Genomic DNA, 16,109 nt, shown 5'->3' with positions numbered 1-16,109 from the left:
TCTACTGTATAACATTTTTTCATTGCAGAAATCCAATTTTCAAAAGATTGATGATGAATTTGAAAAATTATTTCAAGACTTGCACGAAGTTAAGGAAAACGTACAGAGAGAGCTGAACAGTATCTCGGGTCAGTCGAAATAAGATTGTGTAGATTTGAATTTCATGCAAATGCATCCTTATTACTCTCTCTAGAATGATAAATGACTGTTCTTTCAAGACTGTGCAATAATAGTTTGTCCCTTCATTAATATTAGTATCTATTTTCATTATTAAAGCAGCTGTATCAATCAGTTTTGATTAAAGTATTATAGTTTATCCTTTTTAGCATTGAAAGATGACATTAGATATATTGAATATTCTGTTGTAGCAAAGTTTTTCATTAGAATAAATGTAAGTATTCAATGAGTTACCCAGGTATGCTCATTAAGTAGCCTTGTATTGTCTTGACAAATTCCTTCAATTTTTAATACAGTACCTCTATTATGCACTTGAGTTGTGTGTAGTATATAGAATGTGGTAAGTGGTAACTTTCTAGACAAACAGTTGCATGTAGGTCATGTGTTTGAAATTGTATCTCCAATAATCTAAAGGTTAAAAATTTCATGTAAACAGGTGCAGACTCCTTATCAGCAGAGGAAAGTATGTTATTACTGGAGGATTATGATAGTGACCAAGAGGACTCCTTTTCTAAAGAAAAGGAGCAAGATGATGATGATGATGATGGGTGTTTAAAGGTTTGTATAGGGTGTAAAATTTGTTAGTCAAGCATTTATTTTTATGTGTATATATTAGAGACTGGAGCAAATGCTGTTTGTTCCGTAACTGGAATACAAACCACGCTATTTAATAGGGGTATTACTTTCGGCGCAGCTGAAATGATGAGCCATTAAAATTCAACGAGGGTTTACTTCCCACACCGCTAGTTAGCGGGGGTAGGGGAGGGTAGCTTGCTACCCCCCCCTCACACACAACAGTGCTTGAGCTCACTTTACTTTTGGCTCGGAGCGAGAACGGTTGTTTCCTCTCTCTCTCCTCGCCTATTTTGGACTGCCATTAATTTTTGTCTTTTTACTTACTTTTTCCTATAGTTGTAAATATATATATAAACATTGCGTAGTAGCAAGGCCAGCACAGTTCCACTTCGTGGGGAACGGCCTCTCCCTCTCTGATCCATCGGTCTTCCCGTCGACATATATCTGTTAACTCGGCCGCCGCAGGGGAATCGTCATCACCTGGACCCTCTTCATTCAACTATTGTCTTCGCCTTTTCCTCTTTCCCTACGGGAAACTTGGATTCTGAGCGAAGGGAATGTGGCCTTTTAAAGATTGAGTACGGTCTCTCTCTTCTCGAGGTCGTTCACCTTTACTACAACAACGTACTATTACGGAAGCTCCTTTCCCGTGTGCGGGTTAGGCTGCTACTCCGTTTGTTTGTACCAATTATTTTTAGTGAAATCTAATTGTATTTCAACTTTTCAGCTTTCTCCGTGGGGAACACCCCTTCCGGGGGTCAGTGGTTCTCACTTTTTAAATATTAAACTTAGCCGGTGAATATATAATAGCTGACGTCTCCGGCGGCTCGACAGAAAAACACAAAAACTCGCGAGCGATCGCCATGAAGGTTGCGGTTGTGCCCACCAGCGCCAACTATCGGCCAGATACCGCATATACATGTAAACAGCTTCAGTTCTTCTCTGTCGGTCTTGTCGACAAGTTGATTCCATTACTCGCTGTTAACCTGGAGTTTTTTCATCAGTCTTGGTGAAGTACTTCTTTTTGGTTTTGAGCTTTCGCAGTGCAGGTGTTTTTATCTTCAATTTAAACTCTTGAACTCTTTTTTGGATAGATTTAATTGTTGATGACTTTGGATTGTTTTTTGGACTTTCTTTGACTTTTCAAAATGGCTGACCCTTCTCCAATTCCTAAATTTCGTAAATGTAATGCTAGGGATTGTAACAAACGTCTTCCAAAGGCCTCTCTCGACCCACATACTGTGTGTTCTAATTGTCGGGGTAAAACCTGTCAATTAGGAGATTGGTGTGATGAGTGCGTGGTACTTTCGGAATTCGACTGGCTAGAGCTTGATAAGTATTCTCGTAAGCTAGAGAGAGATAGGGTGAGGAGAAGTTCCTCTAGATCATTAGAATTTTCCTCCTCCCATGCCCCTGAACCTAATCCTTCCCCAGTAGTAGTTGTGCCTGAACCTTCTACTAGCACTCATGAACCATCAATGCGGGATATGTTACGTGCCATTCATGCTTTGGGCAAGAGAGTTGAATCTTTAGCTACGGACCGTAATCAACTCATGGCGGATGTAAAAGAGTTAAAGTGTCAGAGTGCCACATTAGAAAATCGTGGGGATAAAGTGATTAGTGCGCAAAGTGTTATCAGTGTTGCGACCGAGGGTTCGTCTGTTCGTGCCTGTCGTTCGCCTAGTCCGAGACCTCTTGCAAGCTCCCATGCACCAGGGAGAAGTAATGTCGTAGGACTTATGGGGACGAGAGGCTTTAACCAACGAACAGACGTTCCCTCTATGGTTTCGGGCGTGTCTCGTCAAGACCGCCCCTACCATAAGACGAGCGAGGCGGTTTTCTCCTCGTCATCCGAAGGCTTCTCGCGTAAGAAACCGTGGAGCAAGGTTTCGAGACCCTTAAAGCGGAAGTCAGTCCCTTCAGGACAGGTCCAGCGTCCTGGTTGTAGCCATTGGGACAGCTCTGACCCTGTGCAGTCATCGGAAGACTGCTCGCCGCCTAAACAGAAGGGTAACACAGGCTCCGAGAGTCTTAGTGTAGGCAATGTTTTGCAGTCACAGACGTTACCCTCGTCTCGAACCGCACCCACTCCCGTTGATCCTAAATGGGTTGTACTGCAAGATATGCAGAATAAGCTTGCCTCTCTTATGGAGGAGTATACTGCTGAGCAGGTTCACGATGATCCTCGCCGTTTAGCTGATCGAGATCCTGGCCGTCAGCCGCCCAAACGAGCCTTTGCTCGTCTTGTTGACGTTGACGTTACAAAGTCACGTCAGTCACGTGACGTAGAGCCTCACTCGATGCAGTCCCGTGTTGACTTTCAGCCGCTTGTGGACGTTCAGCCGCTGCCGCATGCTCGTGTTGACGTTCAGGACGTTCGCCAACCAGCTAAGTTGACTTGTTTTGACGTTGAGCGTCAAGCACCGCAGTCAAGAGTTGTTTTAACTGCTCAATCTAGGCAGTCAAGGCAGTCTCGAGTTGATGTCGAGCGTCCTCCCGCTCCTGTTGTTGTTGCTAGTCAGTCCGTTAAGCAGTTACATGACGTAGCGTCCTGGACTGCTACTGATGCTCCTGTGCGTGTGGACTCTGCTTGTCAAGCATTGCCACCAAGGCAGGTCTCTCCCTTGCTTGAGACTCATCAGTTGTCGGACGAGGTTCCTTCAGATGAGGACGTTGCTGACCCTCATCCTAATGATAATCCTTTGGACGTTTTGTCAGATGTAGAAGAACCTAAGGCTGTTCAACCTTCGATGGATTTTAAGAAGATCATGATGATTTTCAAGGATCTTTTTCCAGATCATTTTGTTGCTGTTGCTCCTCGTTCGCCTCCGTCTGAGTTTGCTCTAAGCTTAGCTGCTACCAAGCCTGCCTTTACTAAGCTAGTGCTTTCTCGCTCTTCTAAGAGGGCTTTACGTCTTCTAGGCGACTGGTTGGATACCAGGAGGAGTTTGGGGAAGACGGCCTTTGCCTTCCCACCTTTTAAGCTTGCTTCTAGATCGAGCGTCTGGTATGACACGGGAGAAGTTCTCGGCTTGGGAGTCCCTGCCTCTGCCCAGGGTGACTTCTCAAGCCTCGTAGACTCCCCGTCGCCTGGCCATGAGACGCTCGAAGATTTGTTGGTCCTCCTCGGACCTTGACCATCTACTTAAAGGCGTATACAGGGCCTTTGAAGTTTTTAACTTTCTTGATTGGTCTTTAGGAGCATTAAGTAGGAAGATCTCGTCTGCTGACCAAGATGTATCCTTACTTATCATGTCCTGTATGGACAAAGCCATCCGCGATGGCTCCAATGAGCTCGCCTCCACCTTAACGTCGGGAGTCTTGAAGAAGAGAGAAACCCTTTGCTCTTTCCTTTCAGCAGGAGTTACTCCCTGTCAGAGATCGGAACTGCTCTTTGCTCCCTTATCGGCTGCCTTGTTTCCACAACAGCTGATTAAGGACATAGCTGCTTTGCTTGTGCAGAAGGACACACATGACCTGATGGCGTCCTCTGCTCGCAAGGGAGCTCCTTCTTCATCCTTTGTTGTGAGACCCAGAATCGAGACTCCTGCGTCTAGATTTATCCCGCCCTTTCGTGGCAGAGCTCCCAGCAGGGGAGGCTCTCGTGCCGAGGGAAAGAGAGGTAAGAAGAGAGGAGCCAAGTCCTCCCGTGGCAGAGTCTGACTGCCCACGGCCTCAGACAGCGGTAGGGGCCAGATTGAACAGCTTCTGGCAGGCCTGGGAGAAGAGGGGTGCAGACCAAGAGTCTGTTCTGTTGCTCAAAGAGGGGTACAAAATACCGTTTGTACGCAAACCTCCTCTAGTAACAACTCCCATAGACCTCTCTCCCAGGTATCGAGAGGAGTCAAAGAGACAAAGCCTACATCAAGAAGTGTCTCTGTTGCTAGAGAAGGGAGCGGTGGTGAAAGTCTCGGACCTTCAATCACCGGGGTTTTACAACCGTCTCTTCCTAGTCCCAAAGCATACAGGAGGTTGGAGGCCAGTGCTAGACGTCAGTGCGCTCAACGTTTTTGTTACGAAAACAAAATTTACGATGGAGACCACGAAGTCCGTCTTAGCAGCGGTCAGAGAGGGAGACTGGATGGTCTCTCTCGACCTGCGAGATGCGTACTTCCACATTCCTATACACCCGGATTCCCAACCGTTTCTGAGGTTTGTTTACAGGAATGTGGTGTACCAGTTTCGAGCACTGTGCTTCGGCCTCAGTCCTGCTCCTCTCGTGTTTACGAGGCTCATGAGGAATGTGGCAAAATTCCTTCATCTATCAGGAATCCGAGCCTCCCTGTACTTGGACGACTGGCTTCTCAGAGCATCGTCCAGTCATCGCTGTCTGCAGGATCTACATTGGACGTTGGGTCTGGCCAAAGAGTTGGGACTTTTGGTCAACTTAGAAAAGTCCCAACTGATCTCATCCCAGACTATTCTATATTTGGGGATGGAGATTCGCAGTCTAGTTTTTCGGGTTTTTCCGTCTGCCACCCGAATAGAACAAGCCCTGCTCAAAGTCCAACTAATGCTGAAAAGAGAACGTTGTTCAGTAAGGAGTTGGATGAGTCTCGTAGGGACTCTCTCATCCCTGGAGCAGTTTGTCTCGCTAGGGAGACTGCACCTTCGGCCTCTCCAGTTCCATTTAGCCTCTCACTGGAACAAGGGCAAGACTTTAGAGACGGTATCAATCCCGGTCTCCGAACCAGTAAAAGCATGCCTGAACTGGTGGGACAGCAATATCAGTCTGAGAGAGGGCCTGTCCCTAGCAGTCAAGAACCTAAACCACGTGTTGTTCTCAGACGCGTCGGATTTGGGTTGGGGTGCGACCCTGGACGGTCGGGAATGCTCGGGTCTGTGGACCTCAGTTCAGAAGAGCATGCACATCAACGCCAAGGAGCTATTAGCAGTCCACTTGGCCTTGATGAATTTCGAGAGCATTCTTCGAAACAAAGTGGTAGAGGTCAATTCAGACAACACTAAAGCTTTGGCGTACATCTCCAAGCAAGGAGGCACTCACTCCCACACGCTGTACGTGATCGCAAGGGACCTCCTTATATGGTCAAAAAATCGAGGCATCTCCCTGTTGACAAGATTCATCCAGGGGGACTTGAACGTCTTGGCAGACTGTCTCAGTCGGAGGGGTCAGGTGATACCCACGGAATGGACCCTCCACAAGGACGTGTGCAAGAGTCTTTGGGCGACTTGGGGTCAACCCACCATAGACCTCTTTGCCACCTCGTTGACCAAAAGGCTCCCAATCTATTGCTCACCAGTCCCAGATCCAGAGGCGATCCACATAGACGCGTTTCTACTGGACTGGTCTCACCTGGACTTGTATGCATTCCCACCATTCAAGATAGTCAACAAGGTACTGCAGAAGTTCGCCTCTCACGAAGGGACAAGGTTGACGTTGGTTGTTCCCCTCTGGCCCGCGAGAGAGTGGTTCACCGAGGTACTTCAATGGCTGGTAGACATTCCAAGGAGTCTTCCTCTAAGGGTAGATCTCTTACGTCAGCCCCACGTAAAGGATGTTCATCAAAGCCTCCCCGCGCTTCGTCTGACTGCCTTCAGACTATCGAAAGACTCTCAAGAGCTCGAGGCTTTTCGAAGGAGGCAGCCAGTGCGATTGCGAGAGCTAGGAGAGCTTCTACCATCAAAGTATACCAGTCGAAGTGGGAAGTCTTTCGAGACTGGTGCAAGTCAGCATCTGTGTCCTCTTCCAGTACCTCTGTAGCCCAAATCGCAGATTTTCTATTACATCTGAGAAATGTTCGCTCCCTCTCAGCACCCACTATTAAGGGCTACAGGAGCATGTTGGCTTCGGTCTTTCGACATAGAGGCTTAGATCTTTCCAACAATAAAGATCTCCAAGATCTCCTTAAGTCTTTCGAGACCTCTAAGGAACGTCGTATGGCAACTCCTGGATGGAACTTACACGTGGTCCTAAGGTTCCTGATGTCAGACAGGTTTGAGCCATTACATTCAGCCTCCCTGAAGGATCTCACCCTCAAGACGCTTTTCCTAGTGTGCTTGGCTTCGGCTAAAAGGGTCAGTGAAATTCATGCCTTCAGTAAGAACATCGGCTTTTCCACAGATAAAGCCACATGTTCACTTCAACTTGGTTTCCTGGCCAAAAATGAACTGCCTTCTCGTCCTTGGCGTAAGTCATTTGATATACCTTGCCTGTCAGAGATCGTAGGCAACGAACTTGAAAGAGTACTGTGTCCAGTTAGAGCTCTTAAGTTCTACTTAGCTCGTACTAAGTCCTTACGAGGTGGATCTGAGGCCTTATGGTGCTCAGTTAAGAAGCCTTCCAGTCAAAGAATGCTTTGTCATATTTTATCAGATTTTTAATCCGAGAGGCTCCTTCTCACTTGAATGAAACAGACCGATGCTTGCTTAAAGTTAAGACACACGAAGTAAGAGCTATAGCAACTTCCGTGGCCTTTAAGCAAAATAGATCTCTGCGAAGTATTATGGACGCGACCTTTTGGAGAAGCAAGTCGGTATTCGCGTCATTTTACTTAAAAGATGTCCAGACTCTTTATGAGGACTGCTACACACTGGGTCCATTCGTTGCAGCGAGTGCAGTAGTGGGTGAGGGTTCTACCACTACATTCCCTTAATTCCAATATCCTTTTAATCTGTCTCTTGAAATGTTTTTAATCTTGTTTTTGGGTTGTACGGAAGGCTAAGAAGCCTTTCGCATCCTGGTTGATTTGGCGGGTGGTCAAATGTCATTTCTTGAGAGCGCCCAGATTAGGGGTTTGATGAGGTCCTGTTGTATGGGTTGCCGCCCTTGATACTTCAGCTCCTGGGAGTCTTTCAGCATCCTAAGAGGATGGCTGGGCTTCGTGGGGAAGACAGACTAACAAGGCAGAGTAATCGTCAAAGTCAACTTCCTTACCAGGTACCTATATATATTTGGGTTTTGTTATGATATAACTGTCAAAAACTCTAAGCATATACGCCGTAAACTGTATTAATACTGGTCTCTACCCACCACCATGGGTGTGAATCAGCTATTATATATTCACCGGCTAAGTTTAATATTTAAAAATGATATTTTGATTATAAAATAAATTTTTGAATATACTTACCCGGTGATGAGAAGAACTAGAGCTGTTTACATGTATATGCGGTATCTGGCCGATAGTTGGCGCTGGTGGGCACACCCGCAACCTTCATGGCGATCGCTCGCGAGTTTTTGTGTTTTTCTGTCGAGCCGCCGGAGACGTCAGCTATTATATATTCACCGGGTAAGTATATTCAAAAATTTATTTTATAATCAAAATATCATATTAGTGAATATTCTTAGATGATTTTAATAATTATAATTCTGTTTTTATTACAGTTACTCCACTCCCCCCCTTCTCCCGTGGATGTCATCTGGGGAAGGAAGGGGGCATACTTAATTCTTATTTTATGTTATTCCCTCGGGGTTCCTCTTCGGAGTTCCTCCCTGGGGAATTTCTGTTAAATAATTATTTAATTTTATTTTCCCAGTTAACTATACAGTTTTTCTTCGTTCGATTAAAGAGTGCCAACGAAGCAGAGCTGTCCTGTTCATGCCTGGGGAATCTGCTGTCACTGCCGTCCCTCAGAGGACGTCGTCATGGGCGTCATCCCTTCTCTTAGAAGTACTCCCGTGACAACATGCCAGCACTTCAGATCATTTTAGAACGCTAAAGGAGGTTCGCCTCCAGGGGTTGGACAACTTCCCTTCCGAGGGAGGTTTCCTCCCCAGGTGTGAGGTTGTTTTTTCCCTTCAGAGGGAGAACTTCCCATACCTTAATAAATTCATCGCCTCCTACTACTGATGCTGCTCTTCAGCCACATTTTTCTCTCCCCCCATGCTGAGTTTCTCTTCCTTCAGGGGTGGAGCACAGTCTTGGCAAGTCTCTTCTACGAAGTGTTCACCTCTCTCGTTCGCGAGAGAGGCCACTTCAGAGGATCGCTACTGCTAAGGTCAGCTTGCTGATCAACCGGCCCTAAGGGGCGTCATCACGATTGTCTTCAGGTCTCTTCTCCGAAGTGTCACCTCTCTCGTTCGCGAGAGAGGCCACTCATAAAGACTCCTCTTCGGAGGATCGCTACTGATAAGGTCAGCTTGCTGATCCAACGGCCCTAAGGGGCGTCATCACGAGTGTCTTCAAGTCTCTTCTACGAAGTACAGTAGTCACCTCTCTCGTTCGCGGGAGAGGCCTCTCATAGAGACACCTCCTCGGAGGATCAAGCAGACCTTCCAGTGACCTACCAACCTTGTGCTGCAATGTAGTCCTTTGGACTTCGGTCCTGGACTCTAACACGGATCTTTTACGGTCCCATCGGTGGATCCTGGCCTTTCCAAAGGGCACATCCCAGTTCCTGATCGTCCTGCCAGCTGACCTACCGATCTACCAGCGCAACCTTGCGCTGCAACGAAGGACTTCGGTCCTGGACTCTAAAGCAGACCTGCTTACGGGGGATGCCCGCCCTTTTTTAAAGGGCACATCCCAGTTCCTGATAGTCCTGCCAGCTGACCCTCCAACCTACTAGCGCGCGCTCGCCGATCTTCTTACGCGCGCAATGCGGCGACTATCTTCTTCCGCGCGCAAGCGCCGACGATCTTTTCCGCGCGGGTACCGATGGTTTCCCGCGCGCGCGCGATCTTCTTACGCGTGCAAGCGCCGACGATCTTCTTACGCGCGCAAGCGCCGACGATCTTCTTACGCACGCAAGCGCCGACGATCTTTTCTGCGCGAGTACCGATGATCTCCCGCGTGCGTCGATAGTGTTCCGCGCGCCGATAGTGTTCCGCACGCTGATAGTCTTCCGCGCTCGCGCCAACAATCTTGTATGCGCGCGCGCTGATACAGTACTTTTTCACTCACGCGCGCGCTGATACAGTACTCTTTCACTTACGCGCGCTGATAGTCTTTCGCGCACGCGCGCCGATAGTCTTCCGCTCGCGCGTGCCAACAGTCTTGTACGCGCGCACGCACAGACGATCTTCCGCGCGCGGGTGCCGATGGTCTCCCGCGCGCGTCGATGATTTTCCACGTGCGCTAGTGCCAACAAGCGCGCAAGCGCCAATGCTCTTGCGCGCGCTTCATAGTCTGGCACGCGCGCGTGGCAACAGTTCCTCGCGTACGGCCGACTTTCTCCCCCGCGCGAGCACCTGGGGTCTCCCGCACGCTCACCAACAGTAATGCGCGTGTGCGTGCCGACTTTCTTCTCACGCGGGCGCCGATGGTATCCTGTATGTGCGCCAATAGTTTACCGTGCAAGCGCACCGACGGCCTTCGCGTGTGCGCGGTCCAATAATCTTAAGTGCAAGCACACAGCTTTCCGTGTGCTCCGACGGTCTTCAACGTGCGGTGCCAATGGTCTTCTACACGCACGCGCCAATAATCTCCATGTATTACTCTCACGCACGTGCCAATGCTTCCACTCTTGCGCAACCAGTCACACGCTTCGGTGCATTCTAGGGAGAATGCACAAACTACACAGTGCCTTACGGCGCGCCAGCAATCTTCTTCACTTTCCTGCGCCCTCCTGCGCAGTTACGGTCCCCGTATTCATACGCCACCTCTTGCCAAAGAGTCAAGGCTCACAGATCCAATGCACCAGCTCTTGTCTAAGAACCAGCGCTTGCTTGCTCTCCAGGCAGATATTAAGCACCAGCACCATCCTGTGTGCCATCGCTCCAGACTCACCTACACACTCGCGCAATTGTCAGTAAAAAGGAGTAAAACTTTTTGGACAGGTCACCATTGCCCCATTTCTCCCCGCAAGCACATAAACATTGCCACCGGGAAAAGAGGAATAAGGCTCCGCAGAGGATTCAAGATCCCGAAGATTCCATCCTACAAGGGAATCGAATCGGGGAATCCTTGGTCCCTGTCTCTTCTAAAGTTTTTTTTTTCCTTGAGAGACCAGTGGCAGCAAACAGGAAAATGGGGGATCATAATCAGCTGGCAATTCTCGAATTCACCATCCGTGCACAGACCACCGATTCATGGTCATCTGTTATTTGCCAGCAGTTCGTGACTAGAACTTACTAGTCAACCGCTTCCTGTAGTTCCTAGATCAGAAGTTATACAACATACTTCTCGCTACTGGCCATTTGCCATCACGCTAAAGTGATCGGTAAACGTTCGACAACCCTCATCAACGGCATGGCAACAGGGAACTACTTGCGAGCACTCCAACTGCACAGTATCCACGATACCCAACGGTTAACCAGTGATTAACATTCGCCAGAGTAATCCTATTCTAAGGAATAGCATCAATCCCATCAGGGCGCGTGGTAAGGCTAAGTGTGGCCTTCCTTCTAAAGAAATTCTCTCTGAGAAGAATCCTTACACTGGATATCGCTCCTGTTCCTTTACGACACGAGTCAAGACTCCAGCGTCGACAATCTTCCATACAAAAGGATCACCAAGGAGCTATCCCTTTGGGTCGATGCCCACTCCATGTTGGAGTTCGATCGAGGGTTAAGACCTCAGGTCTTCATTTGCACACTGGACCTTAAGGACACTTACTCCCAGGTCCAAACCATCCATCTAGGAAGGTTGGGAAATTCAGTCTAGACAAACAAGAAACACCAGTTCAAGGCATTGTGCTTCGGTCTTTCCATTACACCCATCCTGGTCCCACAGGATCGGCTTCCGTCTCCGCTCTCTCGGGACGACTGACTAACCTTAGCAGACTCAGTGGCAACCTTGCATTAACACTGGAATTTCTGAAGTCTTTTTACCAAGATCCAGTGATCAGGGTAAACCTACGGAATCTTCCCTACTTCCCTCCCAGGAGACTGGTGTATCTGGGAATGATTCTAAACACCAATCTCCACAAAAACCTTCTCGAAACGAGAACGACTTCCATTCCAGGAGACTGGAGTCGGAAAAAGAAGAAAGGAGGGACCATAGTGCTGCATCACACGACCTCAGCCCTCTGGACAGAGCCCGAAGGTACCTTCACTTAGATCTCTTACGAGATGAAGGCCAACTTTCCGGTCCTTCAACAGCCTCATCGGTTCCTAACAGACCACTCAGTGATGTGATGGACGACACACCGCACACCACATAGAGACTCACATCGACAAGCAAATAGGATCTGGCTTGTAGAATCTTCCCATCTAATAGTATAAACACTAAGATGGGCCAAAGCCCGTTCAGTACCACTTTCAGCCCGCTTCATTCCAGACTGGAAGAACAGGCTCGCCGACAATCTGTGCACAGCATCTCAGATAGGGATACTGAATGGACTTTGGATCGCCATGTAGCCGACAAAGTCCCGACTTTATGAGGTCCTCCAACTAGGGGGTCTGTTCACAATGCCCCTGAACCTCAGGCTACCGTTGCTCACCAGCCAGAGACCCCAAGGCTCTCTGGCAACAACGGTGGGTACAACAATGAGATTATGTCTCGTCCCTGTTTTATCTAGAGAAGGGCACTCAACAAGGCTAGAACATCGGTCAACCTCTCAAGGACTCTCTTAGCTCCGCTATGGCATTATGAAGAAAGGTCTCCAAACCTTTTGCAGCTCCTGATAGAGCCTCCAAGAGCAACCTCTCCGCATATCAGACAACCCACTTCTACACCTACCACAAGCTATAGCTTTGCTATGAGTGTACGCCTGAAGACTACCCAATACCTCTTTGCGAAGAGGTTGTCTAGATAACTGAGGAGTTCCTCAGCATCATTCTACCAGGCAGTATCACGTCTTGTGGGGTGGGCGTCATGGGAAAGTGTCTCTTCTCTCGATACCTCGATTCCAGCAATAGCGGAATCCTCAAGTATATGCAAGAGGAAAAGATCCCCTATTCAGTTTTGATAGGTAAAGATGATCACTCAACTTTGATCCTTCACCTTCTTACTGAAAGAAAGGGACACCCTTTCATTGATAGACTTTCCTAACTCATACGGACTTACTACTTGCCTTCCCCCAGTCGGAATTGAGACCTTCCTCTCAGAACATAGTTCAATCTCTGATCCCTAAAGGGACCTCCTTGTGTTCCACTTCACCAGGCAACAAATTTCCTCCTGATTTATGAACACAATGTTCCTACACACTCGGACAGCAACCATACAAGTTAAGGAACTTCATGGTCTCTCTTTCGACATCGCCCATTATTGAGAAGGGCGAAAGACAAGGGTCAGTTTCGTCCCTAAGTATGTCACCAGACACAGTCTCCAGAGGTGACAGATCCTTCACAAGTCTCAACTAGGTAACGGTCGATCCAGATCATCCGTTACTGTACATCAGGGTGAGGTATGAGACTTTACCTAAAGAAAACGGCAACAGCCTGCCCGGGGCCCCTCCTCTTGTCAACACCGAGAGAGACTAGAGGAGGATCGCCGAAACATCATCTCGACATGACGACTCACAGTGTCAGGGGCATAACTATGCCCCTGGTCCTTCTTAGCAGATTACTCTGTGATGCAGGTTTTGCAAGAAAGGATGTGAATGCTCCAGGTGACTTTCACAACCTTTCTCCTGCAAGACGTAACCCACAGGAACTCGATACGATCTCTATTGGTCCAGTGGTGGCTGCACAACAGCTGGTTGTATACCTCAAGCTCCTTATTGGACAAGTAGCAGAAGGTTGAGGGCACTGTTACCCGGTTTTAGTCTGCGTGAATGAAAAGATTTGACTGGCTCTTATTCTTTTCTTCATCCTACCCTCTCGTTGAATTTTAATGGCTCGTCATTTCAGCTGCGCCGAAAGTAATATAGTAAGGCGAGGCAATTTTGGACACCTTTTTAGAAACCTTTGTACAAAATCTGTATTAATAATTTATGACCGAAAATCAAACATGCTTTCAAAAGAGGGAGGTCTCATCTATAAAAATAGTTTGTCTCATAATCATCAGAGAATTAGAAATTCCTATATCTCATCAATAAAAAAAATATCTTAGAGGCGAGGCAATTTTGAACAGCGAGGCAATTATGGACTCATCTGTATCTCCATTAAGCAGCAACGCTCAATTTCCAAATTATGACAATTTGTGGTCACTATCAATATAAATATACTGTACTATAAAAAGATTATGGACTTACATAAAATTTTGTGTCTGCAATCCAAGATTGTCCAATTTTGCCTCGCCAAGAAAAAAGTGAGAAAGTTGCCTGTAAATCTACATATATGTTATCATAAGCATACAAAATAAGACATTTGGAGTGCAGTATGGGGGGGGGGGTAGTGTCTGCTCAGGGTGACACCCTAAAAGGGGGTGACACCCTGAGAGCTACATCTACAAAAAGTTTGTTTTTCTAGCTTGAGGAATATGATATGATTTTCAAAGTTATTTAATACTGGGGACACACTCAAAGGTGTTGACACTCAGGGGTGGAACCTTCAAAAAGATCGACCAAATCATGGTGACATCCTCGAGAGGGGTCACCCCAAATGCTACAAATAATAAAAAAAAAAATCTTTCTTGTATATACATTGTTCCTAGAATAATTCACAAATCCAAATGAAAATTTCAGGTATTAGGGAAAATGTGTTTTCCCTTTTCTGCTAATTTCCATGTTGATAACTGCAATAGAAAAGATGCGGCTGGCGTGTTGCCTTTTTGACATAGTGTTCAATGCAGCAACATTAGAGTAAACAGCATGATAGTGAGAGATATCAACAACAGACAAAGCTGATCCCATAAACAATATTCGTCCTAAGTTGTACATACAGTATCCAGTTTATTCTTATTATTTTTACCTCATGTTATGAACGAGCCATCAAAGAGACACTTTTACCTACAAAAGATAATCTTACAGAAAAAGCAACCAAGAATGATAAAAACAAAACAAGAATAAGAAAGTCATTTGCTCAAATAGTAACAGAAAGGGAGGCAATCGAAGATTTAAGAAAAAGAGATGAAATGAAGAACAATAAAGGGAAAACCCTAAAGAGAGGCATTAAGAGAAATAAAAAAAAACAAATAAGGGAAATACAAAGCAACCAAATATTTCTCGATTTCTAAGAAAAATGTGTGCAAACGCTAAAGTGAATATAAAAAAATCTAAATTGACCAAGGTAATTAATAGTGATTATTCAAACTACTTGGATAGTCCTGATAGCGAATCAAAAGGAATTTGATTAATTTTGGGAGAGCGTTTCACCTCCATATAAAGAAGCGTCTGTTGTAGGAAAATGGTATATGGTAATTTATAAAGATAAGGAGCATCCATTATTTTGCATTGGTATAGCAACAAAATGGTTTTTAGCGGAAGAGGAAGGCAAAGTGACTCACTTTGAGTTAAATAGCTTGAAACCACATATCATCATCTCCTACGCCTATTGACGCAAAGGACCTCGGTTAGATTGCCATTCGTCTCTATCTTGAGCTTTTAAATCAATACTTCTCCATTTAACATCTATTTCGCGCTTCATAGTCCTCAGCCATATAGGCGTGCCTCTTCCAACTCTTCTAGGGCCTTGTGGAGCCTGGTTGAAAGTTTGGTGAACTAATCTCTTGGAGAGAGCGAAGAGCATGCCTAAACCATCTCCATCTACCCCTCACCATGATCTCATCCACATATGGCACTTGAGTGATCTCTCTTATAGTTTCATTTCTAATCCTGTCCTGCCATTTAACTCCCAATATTCTTCTGAGGGCTTTGTTTTCACATCTATAAAATCTGTTGGATATTGTTTCATTGTTATACCACGACTCATATCCACACAGTAACACCGATCTCACTAAAGTGATATATAGCCAGACTTTTATATGTAATTTCAGGCAATTTGATTTCTAGATATTACTTAACCTAGCCATTGTCTCTATTAGTTTTTTTCAATCTTTCATTGAACTCAAAATCTTAATCCCTGTAGTAGATATCATAGTTCCTGAATATTTAAATGGTTCCACCTCATTAAACCTTTTTCCTTCCAATGATATTTCCTCTTCCATTGCATGTTCCAATCTCCTCATCTCTGTCTTTCCTCTATTTATCTTGACCTGTGGTTTTCTGCTAATAAGGACAGCGTCATCAGCATACTCTAGGTCAGCTAATATCCTGTTACCAGTCCAGTCCAATCCTTTTCCAACATCACCAACTCTTCTATGCATTACAAAATGCATGAGGAGGATAAACAACATACTATTTTCATGACAACTGACGTAAGTGTGATACTTATGTAAATACTGCAATCAGTCAGATCTCCTATTTGCCGTTTTCACCAACACTCCTAGCTCCCATTCATCAGGCTTTGCCTCTTCACGCCACATTCTACAAAATAATCTTGTAAGTAATCTGGGAGTCACATAATTTTCGGCCAATATTATCTCAGCAGTTATTCCATCATAACTAGAGGCATCCCATCTCTTCGAGTTTTTTTGAAAGATAGCTTCGACTTCAAACACTGAATTCATTGATGG

At 46.1% G+C, this 16,109-nt stretch overlaps 1 protein-coding gene across 3 annotated transcripts in view; it reads left to right on the top strand.

Annotated features, from left to right (window-relative positions):
* LOC137617317 (ATP-dependent DNA helicase DDX11) overlaps positions 1–16,109 on the top strand; it is a 102,177-nt gene that overhangs the window by 62,440 nt on the left and 23,628 nt on the right. For all 3 annotated transcript variants that reach the window (XM_068347327.1, XM_068347325.1, XM_068347326.1), the window contains exons 5-6: positions 29–128; positions 614–735. In XM_068347327.1, the coding sequence (XP_068203428.1) occupies positions 29–128; positions 614–735 (222 nt within the window). The remainder of the gene's footprint in view (positions 1–28; positions 129–613; positions 736–16,109) is intronic.

This window comes from Palaemon carinicauda, chromosome 23 (genome assembly GCF_036898095.1).
Source record: "Palaemon carinicauda isolate YSFRI2023 chromosome 23, ASM3689809v2, whole genome shotgun sequence".
NCBI lineage: Eukaryota > Metazoa > Arthropoda > Malacostraca > Decapoda > Palaemonidae > Palaemon > Palaemon carinicauda.
The sequence above is the reverse complement of the archived record's forward strand: the minus strand, read 5'-3'. Positions and strand labels throughout refer to the sequence as shown.